This window comes from Piliocolobus tephrosceles, chromosome 7 (assembly GCF_002776525.5).
Source record: "Piliocolobus tephrosceles isolate RC106 chromosome 7, ASM277652v3, whole genome shotgun sequence".
In the NCBI taxonomy this organism is placed as follows: domain Eukaryota; kingdom Metazoa; phylum Chordata; class Mammalia; order Primates; family Cercopithecidae; genus Piliocolobus; species Piliocolobus tephrosceles.
The window spans coordinates 88,948,781-88,966,068 of NC_045440.1; the positions used below are offsets into that span (position 1 = coordinate 88,948,781).

At 34.4% G+C, this 17,288-nt stretch overlaps 1 protein-coding gene across 1 annotated transcript in view; it reads right to left on the reverse strand.

Annotated features, from left to right (window-relative positions):
- MMP16 (matrix metallopeptidase 16) overlaps positions 1–17,288 on the reverse strand; it is a 276,165-nt gene that overhangs the window by 132,317 nt on the left and 126,560 nt on the right. The window contains exons 2-3 of the mRNA XM_023222878.2: positions 13,562–13,710; positions 2,798–2,920 (exon numbers count right to left, since the gene is read on the reverse strand). Coding sequence (XP_023078646.1) covers positions 2,798–2,920; positions 13,562–13,710 — 272 coding nt within the window. The remainder of the gene's footprint in view (positions 1–2,797; positions 2,921–13,561; positions 13,711–17,288) is intronic.

Consider the following 17,288-nt stretch of genomic DNA (forward strand, 5'->3'; position numbering starts at 1 on the left):
TAATGTGCTGAGATTACACCTGTAATGTGCTGAGATTACAGGTGTGAGCCACAGCGCCTGGCCCAAAATGTACTTTTTTGCTTTGATTCCTGCTTATGAAAATGGATGGTAAATTTCCTTGGCCACTTTTCTGTATCTATTAAGGTAATCATATGAAGTTTCTTATTTAATACTCTATGTTACTGACAAGACAGAAGTTCAACATCTCTCTACTTGACCTACATGCTCACATGCCTCCTAAATTTCCTAATTTCTCTCTACTTTTGTTTTTTAGGTTTTTTCCTTTTATTTCAGCTCAACAATGCTTTTAAGATTTAGCGCGGTGGCTCAAGCCTGTAATCCCAGCACTTTCGGAGGCCGAGACGGGCGGATCACGAGGTCAGGAGCTCGAGACCATCCTGGCTAACATGGTGAAACCCCGTCTCTACTAAAAAATACAAAAAACTAGCCGGGCGAGGTGGCGGGCACCTGTAGTCCCAGCTATTCGGGAGGCTGAGGCAGGAGAATGGCGTAAACCCGGGAGGCGGAGCTTGCAGTTAGCTGAGATCCGGCCACTGCACTCCAGCCTGGGCTACAGAGCGAGACTCCGTCTCAAAAAAAAAAAAAAAAAAAAAAAAAAAAAAAGATATATATTTAGTTTTAAAAATCTAATATATCTCATCGAAGTTTTACCCTAATTGGTAGTATATTTTAGGCTTTCTATTCTGCCATGTGACCATTCTTCATCAAAATCTACAAATGCTTTTCATGGTGTATCCATGGGCTGGGTGTGCTGGCCCACTCCTGTAATCTCTGCACTTTGGAACACCAATGCAGGAGGATCACTTGAGCCCAGGAGTTCAAGACCAGTCTGGGCAACATGGTAAAACCCTATCTCTGGGAAAAAAAAAAAAAAAAAAAAAAGCAAAAATTAGCTGGGCATGGTTGTGCACACCAATAATCCCAGCTACTCAGTGGGCTAAGGCAGGAGGATCCCTCGAGCCTGGGAGGCAGAGTTTGTAGTGAGCCAAGATCACACCACTGCACTTGGGACTGAGCGACAGAGTGAGGCCTTGTCTCCAAAAAAAGAAGAAAAAAAAAGAATCCATGTTTTCCTCTCAGAAAGCACTGTCACCACTAATTCCACTAATGGAAAAAAGGTTATTAGACAAGAGACATACACATTACAGTTATTGGGAAAATAACTGTATATTCCATATGAACTTATTGGTATAATACTTTCTTAACTCTACTTTGGAAATACAGATCGTAGAGATGATAAAACAAATACGTGAAATAAAAATATCTTGTGAGCAAATTTAAATGATGGTGAATACCAACTTCATGGGCTTGGCCTAAAGCTGCTTCATCTTTGATTTTTCTTATCTACAGAAATAATTAAAGTAAGTAGCATAAGACAATAATCTAGGAGCATAAGACAATAATCTAGGAGCTGTGTAAGAAGACAGCATAAGAATATAAAAGAAGACAGAAAAGTGTTCCCAGGACAGGCACGGTAGGTCACACCTGTATCCCAGCACTTTGGGAGGCTGAGGAGGGCAGATCACTCAAGGTCAGGACTTCAAGACCAGCCTGGCCAACATGGGGGAATCCTGTGTCTACAAAAAATACAAAAGTTAGCTAGGCATGGTGGTCCACGCCTATAATCCCAGCTACTTGGGAGGCTGAGGTAGGACAATTGCTTGATTCTGGGAAGTGCAAGTTGCAGTGAGCTGAGATCGTGCCACTGCACTCCAGCCTGGGTGATGGAGTGAGACTCTGTTTCAGAAAAAGAAAAAAAAGAAGTATCTCCAAAATAACCAAAATAAGTTCAAGTGACATGTTCCAGTTATATACGTAGAAAATCAATATATTGAGGCTTTTGTTTTATCTTTAATCATATACAAAGGGGTATTTACATGAAGAATAATATTTTAAAAATTATCATTTCTATTCACGTAATCTGACAGAGATGATTCCTGACGTTCTACCCTCTCGCCAAAGTACCTTTCCCCTTCTCCTGACCATTGGTTTAACAAGTTCTTTCTTTTCCTATGGGTCTTAGTTGAAAAGCTATTTCTTTAGGGTAATCTCATCTGGTTTTCTAGAATGGGTTGGATGACCCTGATTTATATTTCTCTTGCATACTGTCCTTTCTTTTTATAACAAGCATCGTATTTATATTACTATTCAACTTCTTTTGACTGTAAATTCCATGAGGACAAACAGGGTCCTCATGTTTTATTTGTTGCTACATCTCCAGGCCTTAGCATTGTTCTTTGTTCATACTGGGACTCAATAAGCAGTTGTTAAATTACAAAATGAATAAATGTGAAAATCCATTAATAACAATTGTCACTCTAGGTTGGAAAATACTTTCTTACTGAAGACAAAACCACTTGCACAATTAAGAAAAAGATAAAAAGCAAAATGGTTAGACTGACATTAAACACTGATTAATTATTTCAACATTCTGTTTAAATAGCAGTTATTTACATATCATTTGATTATTTTAGAGATTATAAATATTTATCAAAGAATGTAATATATTAGAACATTCATTTAAAGTCTCTCATAATATTGACATTCATTCAAGAAGCTGGAATAGTTTACAAAAGAGCCCAAGTGTTTCAGAGTGTCTACATGGTATCTAATGAACAATTTACTCTCCTCTCAATAGCAATTTTAAGTCTTTTATGTTAACATTATACCCCTATATATTAACATGTAGCAACGTGCAGAAGATACTAAACTATGTGTCAAAACAAATAGTAATGAAAAATGGGGAAAAGGGGAGATTAATCATGAGTTCTTATACCTGTAAGTGATGTGCTTGTGCTGCCATTTCTGTCCTGTCAATGCATATCGCTTTCGACGAATATGAAATTTGGAGCTACCCCTTGTCTGGTCAGGTACACCGCATCGGGGCTTCTTCATCCAGCTGAAAAAAAAAAAAAGAAAAAAAAAAAAAAAAAAAAAAAAAAAGAAAAAAAAAAAGCAGTATTTTACAGCTATTTACTAATAACCCTAATCATTAAATTCAAAAGGAAATCAGTTAAGAGGCTAATCTGAGACAGTGATGATGAAAATGGCAAACTATAAAGTAAAGGCAACACTGAATTTTCTTGCACTTTGAATCTAAGTAGATAGCATAGTTTTTCCTGAATTATCAAGCATCACTAGTTTACTATTCAGATCCTTTAGATAATTTTCTTCTCTCTGATTTGTTTTGAGCTAACTGTAGACAGAGGTACTCTAAAGCTTATAAGAATTTGCTGTTAACAAGGTATATAATCTTGGGCAAGTCTTTAATTCCTAGTGTTACTCATAAAATGCCACTAAGGAGTATTCCACCTTTAACATTCAAAGATTATTGTAATCTATTACATGAGTTTAAATTCCATGATTCAAGAGGATATATGTTACTCTGTTCTAATTGACATAGCAGTCAACTGTTTGTTCAAATAAAATATTCATTTCTCTACCTTTCCTTCTTTACATTTGATCATTATTTCATTTCCAAGTAGTAGCCACTTGCTTTGAATATTTGATAAATAACCAAATTCAATGCTTAAAAATATTTTTCTGAATATGAGGTTTTGCACTCACGAGACTAAGGTTTAAGGTATTTCAATTTGAAAAGGAAACGCTGCTTTTAATTTATTAATCTTAATACATATACAGATAAAATAGTCTAATTTCTCTTCTAGAGAGTCTCATTGGACCACTGTCACATTTTCTATCTATTCTTGCATCTCATCTAAGTAGAAAGATTTTCATGATTTGGGGGGTAGTTTTTCTTTAGTGCTTTATAAAGTGACTTTACTGTTTATTAGTCCCTTTATTTTAATAACTACAAAGGTAAAGCAGAAAATTCATAGTGCTACATGGTTCAGAAAGTAGAAATGAAAAACAATTTTTAGAGTATTTGCTTTACAATTTCTACACTTTTTAAACGAAAAAGGAGTGATCATAGAGATGACTAAGTCATTTACACATTAAGTAATTTACATGTGAAGTAATTTACATGTTATGCAACAAAATCAAATAATTCGCTTTTACAAACATAATAATTTTCTGCATCAGTGAAATAATAACTTGTACTTCTTAAGAAAGATGGCACATTTCCAGAAAACATTAAAAGATTCTGCTTTCTTATTCTGACCCCAGTAATGTAGACCATGCAGTTACCAGAATTAACAAATTCCATCCTAGTTTAAATAAATTGTAGAGTTACTTCAGAAAGTCATTCTTCCCCTTTAAGTCCCCGAATTAAAAAATACATCTCGTAAATGCTACATTCTAAGAGGCTATCCAGCTTTACGGAACTGAGCTCTCAGGAGGTGAGATCAGAGGCCTCTCATTTTTAACTAACACTCCCAGGGTATTTCTAAACACAATGAATTTGAGAGATATTTCACTATATTGTAAAACACTCAAGAGAAGGAGTTTTCGTATTCTCAGTATCTTGCACAACTCCTGGCATAGGAGAAATATCTAGATACTGATTTAACTAACAATTAAATATTAATGGTGTACCTACGATGATTTAAGTTGCTTTTATATGTGGGTATTAATTATATTCTCAAAAAATTATAATATTCCTAAGGTAGGTACTTAATCTCATTGAAAGTACTGGGAGAACAAACAATATGTAATTATGAAATATGAATATATTTACTTAATGTGGGATATGGTTACATTCACATTTAGCTAAGGAAAACATTTAAGTAAGCAATCTGCAAAAAAAAAAAAAAAAAACCTGAAATGGATAGCTGGGTAAAATTTGAAACAACAGAATTAACTATTATCAGAATAAAATGTATTTTCAATAAGGGTATAGTCTCTAAAATTACTTTAGTATGTATAAAATTGAAAAATGAAGGCAGTGATGTCATGCTTTTGTTTGAGTCAGTAAAAGATTTCTTTGTGAAGTGTATGCATCTTCCAAAGAACAGATTTTTGTTTTTTTTTTGAGTCCGAGTTTTGCTCTTGTCGCCCAGGCTGGAGTGCAATGGCATGATCTTGGCTTACCACAACCACCGCCTCCCGGGTTCAAGTAATTCTCCTGCCTCAGCCTCCCAAGTAGCTGGGATTAGAGGCATGTGCCACCACACCCAGCTAATTTTGTATTTTTAGTAGAGACAGGGTTTCTTCATGTTGGTCAGGCTGGTCTCAAACTCCCAAGCTCAGGTGATCTGCCTGCCTCAGCCTCCCAAAGTGCTGGGATTACAGGCATGAGCCACAATGCCCGGCACAAAAAACAAATATTTTAGGGAGGAATATTAGGTTCCTGTGCTAAAAGACATTTCTGCTGAATTCCTTATTTAAGTGTTGGGCTTTTGCCCACTTCATATAGTTATTTGCTTGTGTTCTAACTATTTGTTCATTTACCCATCTCATCCTGATTTATTCATCCTACAATATTTTTGAGTTTTTACAACATGCTAACATATATAAAAGAAAGTATGGATTAAAAGATGAAGAAAGTAAGAGCCCCTTCCTTACTGAGCTCATAGCACACAGGTAAGACACGTATCATTTAAAAAGTACAATATAATGGGGTAAATGCTCTCACACTTCCATCTAGATATCCTGTCATCATCTCTAATGTTATACATAATACAAAGAAAATGATATTCCTACCCCAAACTTTCACCAATTTATCTGATGCCTCATCTTAACTGAAAGCCTTAGCATCTTCTAATGCCCACACCAGATATCCAGGTATAATCCTCTACTACTACTTCCTCACATCCAACCAATCACAGTCTAGTCCCTTCGACCCTCAAAATGTCTCTTATATCTCTCACTCTCAACACTTCCTTCATTTTCACTACTAACGATACATTTTCCCAAAGCAAAGGTGTGTTCTCTACATGTTCTGAGCATGAAATACCTTTGTAAAAAGAATCTGATTTAGGTCTACTTAGTGAGGGTGTCCCCTGTCCTCCTTCTCAAAATCCACTTGAGTTTCTACAGAACCAAAACTCTTCCTGCCCTTACATGCAGTGACCTCTGTCTGGAATACTTTTCACTCCTTGTTCACCCTGAGAATCCTAATTATTCTTTAATAGTCAACTCGCATAGATATAGTTTACCACTCCAATGCAGCATGTCTTATAATGTGTATCCTGATTTGTATGTGTCTGTCTCTATCTGCCACTGACCTGTGAGTGAGGTTAGAGAGCCAAGCACGAGGTCAGTGCCTAGTGAAGTCGTCAATAAGGAACATGAAGCAAATGAACTAAGTCTGTATGTCATTTTGCATATACTGATCATTTCGACAATCCTACATATTTCTTAGGACTTCATAACTTTCTCCAACTCTGCGCTTTTAACAAATGATTATTGCAGAGATAGTACGTGGACACTTATATAAAACGAAATCATGAAGTAGATAATTTACACATAAGAAATAAGCATAACATATATAATATAATACCAATTAATGATTTAATGAAAAAGAACTCTGAATGAAGATTGGTAAAGTTGAGAATACTCTATGTTAACTTCACCAGTATTGTATGTAAACATTCTGGCACAGAAATATTAGTGGGTATTACCTACTCAAAGTATGTAAAATACCATAAATATGATCAAAGCACATCACACTACCGAACATGACACAGAATCTGAGCTAAATCAGTCTTCAGGCTTTTGTATGTGACTTTAAACATTTGATTTCATAAGCAGGCAGGTCCTTTCTTACGGAAATTCTAAAGTTCCCAATGGATATAAAGAATGGTCAGTGTTTAACAGGACTCATCAATGCATGAAATGTTGTCTAATATTAAATGCAAAACTGGCATGTTAATGTTTTTATTCAGTTAGAGTCTAGCAGCCAGGTTCATTTCCAGTTGCCCAAATAGGTAATATAAATTTATTAGGCACCAAAATGTTAGTAGCATTCAAATATCAATTTGATAAATCCCATATATACCTGTGGGATTATATAACTACATATATCCACATACAAAGTTAACATATAAGTGTATTATATATACATGTATTATATAATATAAATGTATTATATATATAATATATATATACACACACACATATATATATATTGCTTATTACCAACTGGCAACTTGGTAAAATCTAGTTGCCACCTTTTTTTAAGGCTTTCAATAACGTTATTTTCAGGCAGCAGTTTTTTGTGACAGTGTCACTGCTTAAACATAGTTATTTTTTCAGTGTGTCAACACACATCTCATATAACTGTGCTTTTTCTTTTTCTTGACTGACTCATTTGTAAGAAATTTTAAGTTGACATCCCAAACAAACAAAGACATGGGGAAGGGGCACTGCAGCATGTGGTAGAGGGTGAACTAAGAAAGGCATTTTGTGATTATCAAGGTGTAAATAATGGCATGCCTTCAATTTTCATAAACGAAATTCTGATTTAATTTTTGAGAATTTTAGAGAATTTTAAAATGAGGTGGGCAAATCATTAATGTCCTCATTTAAGTTAACTCAACTTAAAAAGAAAAAAAAAATCTAAATCAGTGCTTTTTAGAGGAGTATAAAAATTGAAAGCAGGGATCCAGGTTCCATACTGTAGAGTTACCTTGCTGGCTCCACTGACTGACTCACTAGGCCTATGACAATAGTCAGGTTACCGTTTCTTTTTATACTTCAGTTTCCACATCTTTAAAGGAGATGACAATATTACCTCTCTTAATGGGTTATTGTGAAGAATGAATTAGTTAAATTATTTAAAACACTTAAAATAGTGTCTAACAGACAGTAACTACTATTATTAACTTACAATTCCAATTCTAATAACTATTATTATTTTACAAATATCAGGAAGTAGTTATACCAGTGGTAATCATAGTAGAAGCAGCAGCAGCAGCAGCAGCATACAAATAACAGTGTGCTTCACCTCCCTTTGACCTGTATGTATGTTATTTAACACAGGGATTTTCTTGGTACTTTGATAACAGAAATGTAGGTAAACAGCTTCACTGTCCGCTGTTTTATGTAAGTGAAGTAGCCAGAAGCTTCTAGACAGTTTGGTGTGTATACACACACACACACACACACACACACACACAATCTGAAAGTGTCCATTAGCTTCAGTAAAAAAAAAAATTAAAAAGTATTTAATAAGTTGGGCATTCATGCCAAACACATAAGACCACTCACTGCATGACTCTAAGAGGTGCCCTTAGGTTATAGTCCTTGTACTGGGCATCCTGTAGTGGTGCTGCAGGAATGCAGTGCTTCAACAAAATACCAGGGAAACATCATCCCTTGCAGCTAGAGCTCTGCCACACAGTGGCTCTGTGTACATACACCTACCTTTACCATGAGAAAAGAAAATGACTGCCAAATACATATGTTGTACTTTATCAATTAGTTCTCCAAGACAATATTCACCAGGATAATATGTTAAACAAGTTTCCATTCTCCATACTTTTCCAGGTTTTAGTTAAAAGTACAAATAATATTTACTATTTATAGTAGTCCCCAAAAGATCCTTCTAAAAATTTTAAAATATACTTATTTTAATTACTTTAAAAAATCCTTAGGTTTTGTTTGTATTCATAGAGTCAAGTCCAGTTGTAATGGAAAGATTTTTAAAAGTAAATTAAATTAGGGCTAAAAATGTTGTGGCTGACAGGTCATTCCAGTCCAGAGTTTCTTTTTTCTACAGACTCATTAACTGCCTGTATAGACACCCAGGTTATTCACAAGATTGCAATGGCAAAGTTAAAGTACCTAAATACCTGAGCAAGAACAAAAGTATATTAAGCCACCATGATCTTCAATGTGAACACAATTTCAGTGTCAGCTCTTACTAATTCTTTCAACTTTTTGAAAATTGTTTTGAAAATTCTTTTGAAGAGAATTCTTCCAATTCTTTCAGAACAGGAATCTAAGGTCCCTGCTCACTAGCTATCAACCTTCCTTCTGCTGCCACCAAAACATGGACTGACCTATCCTATAATGTGATAGTGTTTTAATGCCATGGGTATATTCAGAATTAAAAAGAACACCAATTGATCAAGAACATATCTTTTATATCCAAACTGAAAAAGAAGATAGAGAATACTCCCTTGGCAATTTAGACAAAAGAATAAAAATCATAAAACATATTGATAAGCCAAAAATGCTGGGGTTCTTGGTACATCTAAATAAATATTTCAATTATCAAATTAGGAGTCCAAACATCACAGTTTCATTGAAATGACTTGAAAAAACTACTTATTCAACCTTAAATAAATTTTAATTAAGTTAAATTTCTGTACAATGAAATATCATCCTACCCCGGTTAAGCTTTTATCGAAAAGATAGGCAATAATGAATGCTGGGGAGCATCTGAAGAAAGGGGAATCCTTATACACTACTGATGGAAATGTAAATTAGTATAACCACAATGGAGACGAGTATGGATGTTCCTCAAAAAACTAAAAATAGAAGTACCATACGATCTAACAATCCTACTGCTGGGCATACATCCAAAAGAAAGGGTATCAGTATATTGAAGAGATATCTACACTTCCTTATTTATTGCAGCACTATTCACAATAGTTAAGACATGGAATCATCTCAAGTGTCTGTCAGTGTGTGAATGGATAAAGAAAATGTGGTATGTATATACAATGGAATATTACTCAGCCATAAAAAATAAAATCCTGTCATTTGCAGCAACATGGATAGAATTGGAAGACATTATGTTAAGTGAAATAGGCCAGGCACAAAAAGATTGCATTGCATGTTCTCACATACGTGGGAGAAGAAAAAAAAAACTCACAAAAACAAGAACAACAACAACAACAACAACAACAACAAAAACACAAAAAGAACTTGATGGAGACAGAGACTAGAATTATCTAGAATTATGGTTCCCAGAGGCTGGGAAGGATAGGAGGGAGGTGGGGATAAAGAGAAGGGGTGGCTAATGGGTACAAAATATAGTTAGATACAATGAATAAGAGACAGTAGCAAATAGTACACTAGGGTGACTACAGTTAAAAACAATATATTGCATATTTAACTAAAAGAGTAAGATTGGAATGATTCTAACACAAATAAATGGCAAATGCTTGAGGTGATAGCTACGCCAACTACCCTGATTTGATCATTATTTACTGTATGCCTGTATCAAAACATAACATGTACCCTCTAAATGTACAGCACTATTATATATCCATGATAGTTAAAAATAATTTTAAAAAGAAATATTTCACCAAGCATACTTGAGTGCATGCCACTGTGCACGTATAAAAGATAAACTAAAATGAAAAAAAACTATTAAAATTATAAAACATACCAGACTCATTTTCTTTATTGCCTTGCTATTTTTTTGTTTTCTTGCTAAATATATACAATTTACATATAATACAGATTGCTCCATTCATTAAGAAATTTAAGGGAGCTTGCTTATAAAAATTAGCTATGCATCTATAATTTACAAGAATCACTGATGAACTCATTCTGTGGGAGGGAATAAGTATTTATTATGATCTCTAATACCATTGTTAATTAATATTAAAGCAATATAATATGACATTTAAGGTAATACCTTAATTTATTTTTTGAAAATGGATAATTTCTTCAACATAATATAGGGATTACTGCAATAGTCATCATTACTTTTAATTACCCAATAATTACAGATTCAATGTATCACATATCTATCTGCCAAGAAAGGATATAATTATTTAATATAAAAACAATTGATCTTGACAAGAGTCTAAAATTAGGTAAGAGTTTATAGCATCGAAAATGGTTGACATTATATTAATACTAAGGAATAATTCAGATCTATAACTATAGTCCATATTTTATGTAGTAAGTGTCAGATAAAAATTCATATCTTATAATTTGACCCTAATATAAACAGAGTGTGATTTCAGCATGGATTGTTACCACACATTCAAGATTACAAAAGCACAGATGATAGCTTTAATATCATGATGATGGGGATTATACTTCCAAAAATAGTACACTGTTTCAGCTGAGTACCTTGAGCAATAACACCTTAAGAGCAGAGATATGACAGTAGGAAAAAAAGGCAGCAAGCAAATGAAGTCACCAAGTTTCTAGTTCAAGTGATAATGAGAATGAAGTCTCCAAGCAGACACAGGAAGCAGAGGAGGCATGGTAGGCTAGGAAGGGAAGATGAGGAGGAGTTAACAAGGCTTTAGTTGTTTCACCTAGAAATAACTGCCAGGTATAACACTCTGAAGAGAAAGATGCGCTACCAGTTCCTAAAAAGACACCAAGGAAAATCCAAACCTGAATTAGAACAAGGCTTTGTTCAAAAACAAAAGCAAAATAGCTCCAAACCAAAATAAACAAGGAAGAAAGTTCCTTTGATTGTAAATTATGGGCTGCCTACATAGTTGATCTTTTCTCTGTGATGCTTTATCACAGAAATGCTACTTTAACTTCCATGCACTGACACCATCATTTTTACTGGTCTGGAATCTGAGCCACTCTGTGCCCCAAAAAAGGCCCGAGTCCTTTTCTACCCCTCCACATTTTTTACATCCTCCTGCCAGAGAAGAGCAAACTGTTGAGACCCCTTTCCACATGAAGGGCCCAAATGAATCCTGTGCACATTACTCTTCCATTACCTCCTGACAAAAACCTTCCTCCAGCCGCTTTCTGAAAACAAACCTTCCCATCCCAAGTCCTTCCAATGACCAACAGGAGCTCACAAAACTGGTAGAAATGTACCTTTGCTAGGATTCCATTTCCTTAAATTTAATAACTAGTAATAAGTAGTAATAACTAGTAATACTTCCTTATTATTCTGGCACTAGTCAAGTTAGACATTCAAACAATGTGAACTAACTTGTTTCCCAAGTCCTCAATTTATTTGTATTTTTATGAATTGCATCATATTTTCCAAGAAAGTGAATCAGAAGCTAACAGCTCTCCATTAAGAACAAGAACGTTATCCACAGCACTTTGTAAAATGCTATGATGATGAGTACAATTTACATGAAATTTGGTACTATACAACAAAACACAGGATTTGCTGGAGGCTTTTGCTTGTCAACTTAAAACTATATTTATTTAAGACAAGGGCATATTATGACTTAAAATGATATTATAGCATTCAGAGAGAATTGCAGTGATTAGAGGACAGCAGGTCCAAACTATCAAAACTCTATTCCCAATATTTAGAACAAATTTCTAATTGTGGCAGAATACACTCTTTTTATTCTTGATTCTGTTTTCCAAGACATAGATCAAAGTTAATATTTATGCATCTCTCAAAAGTACTAGGGGAGGTAATGTATTTATGTTTGCAAACTGCTTTGAAGTTTAATCTCAAAGCCTTTATTATTTATAAAGGTTTTCCTGTGTTGATGAAATAGAAAAATTATGACTAACATCATGTTGCAAACATTAGATGGCAAAATTTCAAAATTATGTATTAAATGAGTTTGATATGTCAGAATTAATTAAGTATGTCTGAGTCTAGATAATCCAGCTATTTAAGGTTTAAAAAGAGAAATAGTATGTCTTTTCTCAAGGTATATAGCAGGGCAAGCTCCCCAGATCAAATGTTAAAAGACAGGTTCTGCAACTACGCTGCAGTTCACTTAGCCTTTGACATTTGGTTCCTCTATTTGAGAAAGCAGAGAGAAAAATGTATGCTTGTTTGTCCTATTGTGGAGGGCTGATGTACCATGATCAAACTAAGGAACAAAAATATGTAAATTTTGTGAATATCAAGGATTTTAAAAACACAAATGATTTTTCCCTCCACTGAAAACATTAATCACTTCTCCCTTTGCTGTCCAGAAAAGTAATGCTGTTGTTTCATAATCTTACAAACTTACTGTTTACTTGTGGTAATAGCATTTGTGACTATGTCTATCTATGCAGAAGATAAGAATTAAGCTCTTTTGATGAAGAGATTATGCCTTCTGAATCTGTACATGCTTTATCTTTCACTGATAAAGAACTCAATAAAGAGATGAATAAATGAATGACTGATGAACCAATCATTAAAAAGCAAAACTATTAAAAAATAAGAAGAGTTCTTTGATAACAAGAAATGGAAAGAAGTAACTTTGCAGTGAAAACCTTTTTTTTTAAATTTAGAACCATCAGCAGTGGGGAGTTAGTAAACTGTTAACTGGCTCTCTGATGCTGCCCCTCCTACCCAACATAAAAGCCCTAATTTGTGTTGTTTCCTAGTTTCCAGGTTCCATTTGGCTAATCTCAAGTTCCTAATATGATACCAATGAACAGAGATTTGGGAAGCAATGTGTACAATATATTCTCATCAGCCACACAACCCACGTCTGTTGCTCATGGTTGCTCTTCTTGTAGTGGCTTCAACTGTACACCTACCTCAACTCCCATTCATATTTTCTTCACTACTTTGAAACTATGTTGCTAAAATCAGGTAAGCAAACCTGACATTGGGCCTTAAATATCTTATGAAATATTGGAGGAGTGGGGTTAAATTAGGTTATATAATTCCAAAGAAAGTTCATGAGACAAATTACTCCATTTCTGGTTGGTGGAATTCATATAAAGTATTCCAGACTACTTAAGTTTGGCTCAAAGACCAAAAGAAAGGCGGGTGGGAGCCATTACTTACTCAATTGTGTTTCTGTCCACTTTTCCTGTCATGTTAATGCCATAGAACTGCTGCATGGCAGCTAGGGCAGACTGCATGGTCTCTGCAGAGCGCAGCACTGACATTCTGGGGTCAGTCGGTGGAAGGTAGCCGTACTTTTGTAACCAAACCTGCAATAACAAGTACAGTTTCTTTTAGATCAATTTTATATTTTACAATAATTTTCTGGTAATTAACGTATACCTATAATAGAGTTTTGAACATTTTCTCCATAAGGGCATACAGTATTTTAAGTGTTTGATCTTTTTGTAATATATATTATATAGGTGAAGTTATTTTAATATAATTGGAGTGACTGTTATGGATCTTTGTGACATACCTCCTAATGCTAATTGAAAAAAAAGATTATTTGTTGCAAGCTTATAATACATAATATACTACAGCAAATACTGGATAAAAACTTAAGATTATCTCTGTCCTCCAGGACCTCAACCTCCCAAACTGAAGGATGCTTTTCAACAGTATGACTCCATTGAGAGGTTTATGTTGCAAGGGGCAGTTATGTGCATATACCACATTAAAAAAGCCGTCTTCCTGAAATTGACCAGTGACTCCAGCTATGACGTATAGCTTCTTTACAGATAAATCATGTTACTCTATGACATTTTGAGTGTAAATTCCATAAAACCATTCTATTCAATCGTAGCTAGGTATCTTTTGATGACTTTACCATGTAAAGAATATTCTTTCTTCATTTATTTCTGGTGACTCACTTTAATCTAAATCACATAAGTAACCAAGCTTTTCACCTATAGAAGAAATCAAAATCCAACTATCATCTTACGAGTGTTTAGATCTCTCTTTTAAGGTCTCATGATTTTTATCCCCCACCTTCCCTGGTGAAGGGCGCTCTGGGAGGATAGAGAAAGAACTCACAGTTAAACTCACATTCTAACTGTGATTGGAGCAAAATTTCAGAATCATTTAAGGTTAAATTTTACAAGTGAATACAAACGTAGGGCATTTGGGGAAAAAGAAAAAAAAAAAAAAAAAAAAACACATGTATCTCCACCAGGGAGCAGATGCTTTCTAGTTTTACAATGCTATGCATTCATTTTAAATGCGCAATCATATGTTCCGGCCACATCCCATCCTGCAGTCCTTTACCTCAATCTTCTAAAGGGCTCCGAGATTTCTTGGAGTTTAGTGAGCTACCTCTCAAACTGATAAGGGCCAAGTACTTCTGTCCCTGGCATAAAATAGAAGCCTTGCTATTTAGTGAAAGGTATTTGCCAGCATGTGTTACCCTTCCTACCTCAGTCTATTTATCATATAAATGACCATCCTATGAAATCGTAGTTTTTCCCTAATAACTAATATTCTTCCTTTATGAACTTCAACTTCTAAAACAGGAGACCTATTTTCCCAGTGAAAATAACCAGCAAATATAGAAATTAAATTTCACCAAAAGAAACTAATATTCAATGTATCAAAGTCTTAAAATGTGAAACACAAAGTGGAATTTTTCATGGTATTTCCAAAAACTAACCACCTCAAAAGTACAGTACCATAACCACATCCCCTTGAAAAAAAAAACAAAAACATTTATTCTAAAACTATTTAAGAAATGAGCAATGCATCAGTGTCAGGAAGGTGTATTAGTGAAACTTAATCTAGTAAACTCATGTACCACATAGTAAAAGCATGCCAAGACACTCTTCTCATCTAATCTGTAATGAACAGACTGCCAGGGAAAATATGAATATTCAGTTTCCTAGTTAACAGTGGTGCAGTCTGAAGTAGACTCCACTTTTGTCTGAATGAAGGAGGCAGGGAATATTATTTAATATGAAAGTCAATACCTATTGTTATGTAATTTCTCAAAATTAGAATGTTGTATCTTGATTTTTAATAACATACATGCACCAATATTCTTAAACTGAATGTTTTTTCCATAACACTTTGTTTGCATTCATTTCTTACTTGCTAGAAAGCTGACTTGTTGCTAGGTTACTCATGGGTGCTAAGTTACAGGCAATTACGTTCATGAGGAAAGCAAAGAGAAAACCATTAACAATAAAACCTATGACTTATGTACAGATAGAGGAATTATAAAATATGTAAATGTTAAGTGCATAATGAACAGAATAAAAAATACATATTTGATTTATGCACTAGCCTTTCAAACAAATATTTTAAAATAACGTAAAAAATGAACTGGGATTTTTCTTCAAGTTTTCTTTTACACTGTCACTTATGAAAGGGAGTTCTTTCTGAATGACTGAGGAGTGGATCATTATTTTTAATTGTAAAATATTGGGAAAGCTATGAGTTCTACCATTTTATGGTCAAGGTTTGTTTTCTGGCTAATCAAGATTGATTTGTCACCTAGGAAGCAAACCTTTCTTCCAAATTACAAACGTAAAATATCTTTTTTGACAAAAAGTTAAATCTATGAAGTAATATTTGAAAATGTATCTTTCCCCTTACCCTAGTATTCTGCTATCCAAGGTTAATGATTTGGCATGTAGTCTTTGCATCTTTTTCACTGTTCTTAAAAATAAATTTTGAGATATAAATATATATGTGTGTATGTGTATCTGTAAACATATATACATATATATTACAGATTATACCATAACCTTCCATCCTCATATGTTTTTACTTGAAATATATCCCTATTTTCATCATTGTCTTAAAATACTTCATCTCCTGGATGACTGCAAATACTAAATTTGTCTCTTGAGACTAGCTGTGCCTTAATGGCTTTTCAATGTTCTCAAATATACATTATGAATAGTTAAAGAATCATCCATTCTTGTGTGCACTTGGATGAATGATATATAATTTGTAGGGGTGATGCTAGGATTAACTGAGAATATACAAAGCCCTCAGCATAATTCTTGCTCAGTAAATCGTATTACTATTTTATGCTTACCAAGTACCCTGAGTTCTTAAAATCGTTCCTGTTCACCTTAAGATTTGTCCTTGGCGACTTCATGTCTAAAACACCAAAAGCAATGGCAGCAAAAGCCAAAATTGACAAATGGGATCTAATTAAACTAAAGAGCTTCTGCACAGCAAAAGAAACTACCATCAGAGTGAACAGGCAACCTACAGAATGGGAGAAAATTTTTGCAATCTACTCATATGACAAAGGGCTAATATCCAGAATCTACAAAGAACTCAAACAAATATACAAGAAAAAAACAAACAACCCCATCAAAAAGTGGGGAAAGGATATGAACAGACATTTCTCAAAAGAAGACATTCATACAGCCAACAGACACATGAAAAAATGCTCATCATCACTCGCCATCAGAGAAATGCAAATCAAAACCACAATGAGATACCATCTCACACCAGTTAGAATGGCAATCATTCAAAAATCAGGAAACAACAGGTGTTGGAGAGGATGTGGAGAAATAGGAACACTTTTACACTGTTGGTGGGATTGTAAACTAGTTCAACCATTATGGAAAATAGTATGGCAATTCCTCAAGGATCTAGAACTAGATGTACCATATGACCCAGCCATCCCACTACTGGGTATATACCCAAAGGATTATAAATTATTCTACTACAAAGACACATGCACACGTATGTTTATTGCAGCACTATTCACAATAGCAAAGACTTGGAATCAACCCAAATGTCCATCAGTGACAGACTGGATTAAGAAAATGTGGCACATATACACCATGGAATACTATGCAGCCATAAAAAAGGATGAGTTTGCGTCCTTTTT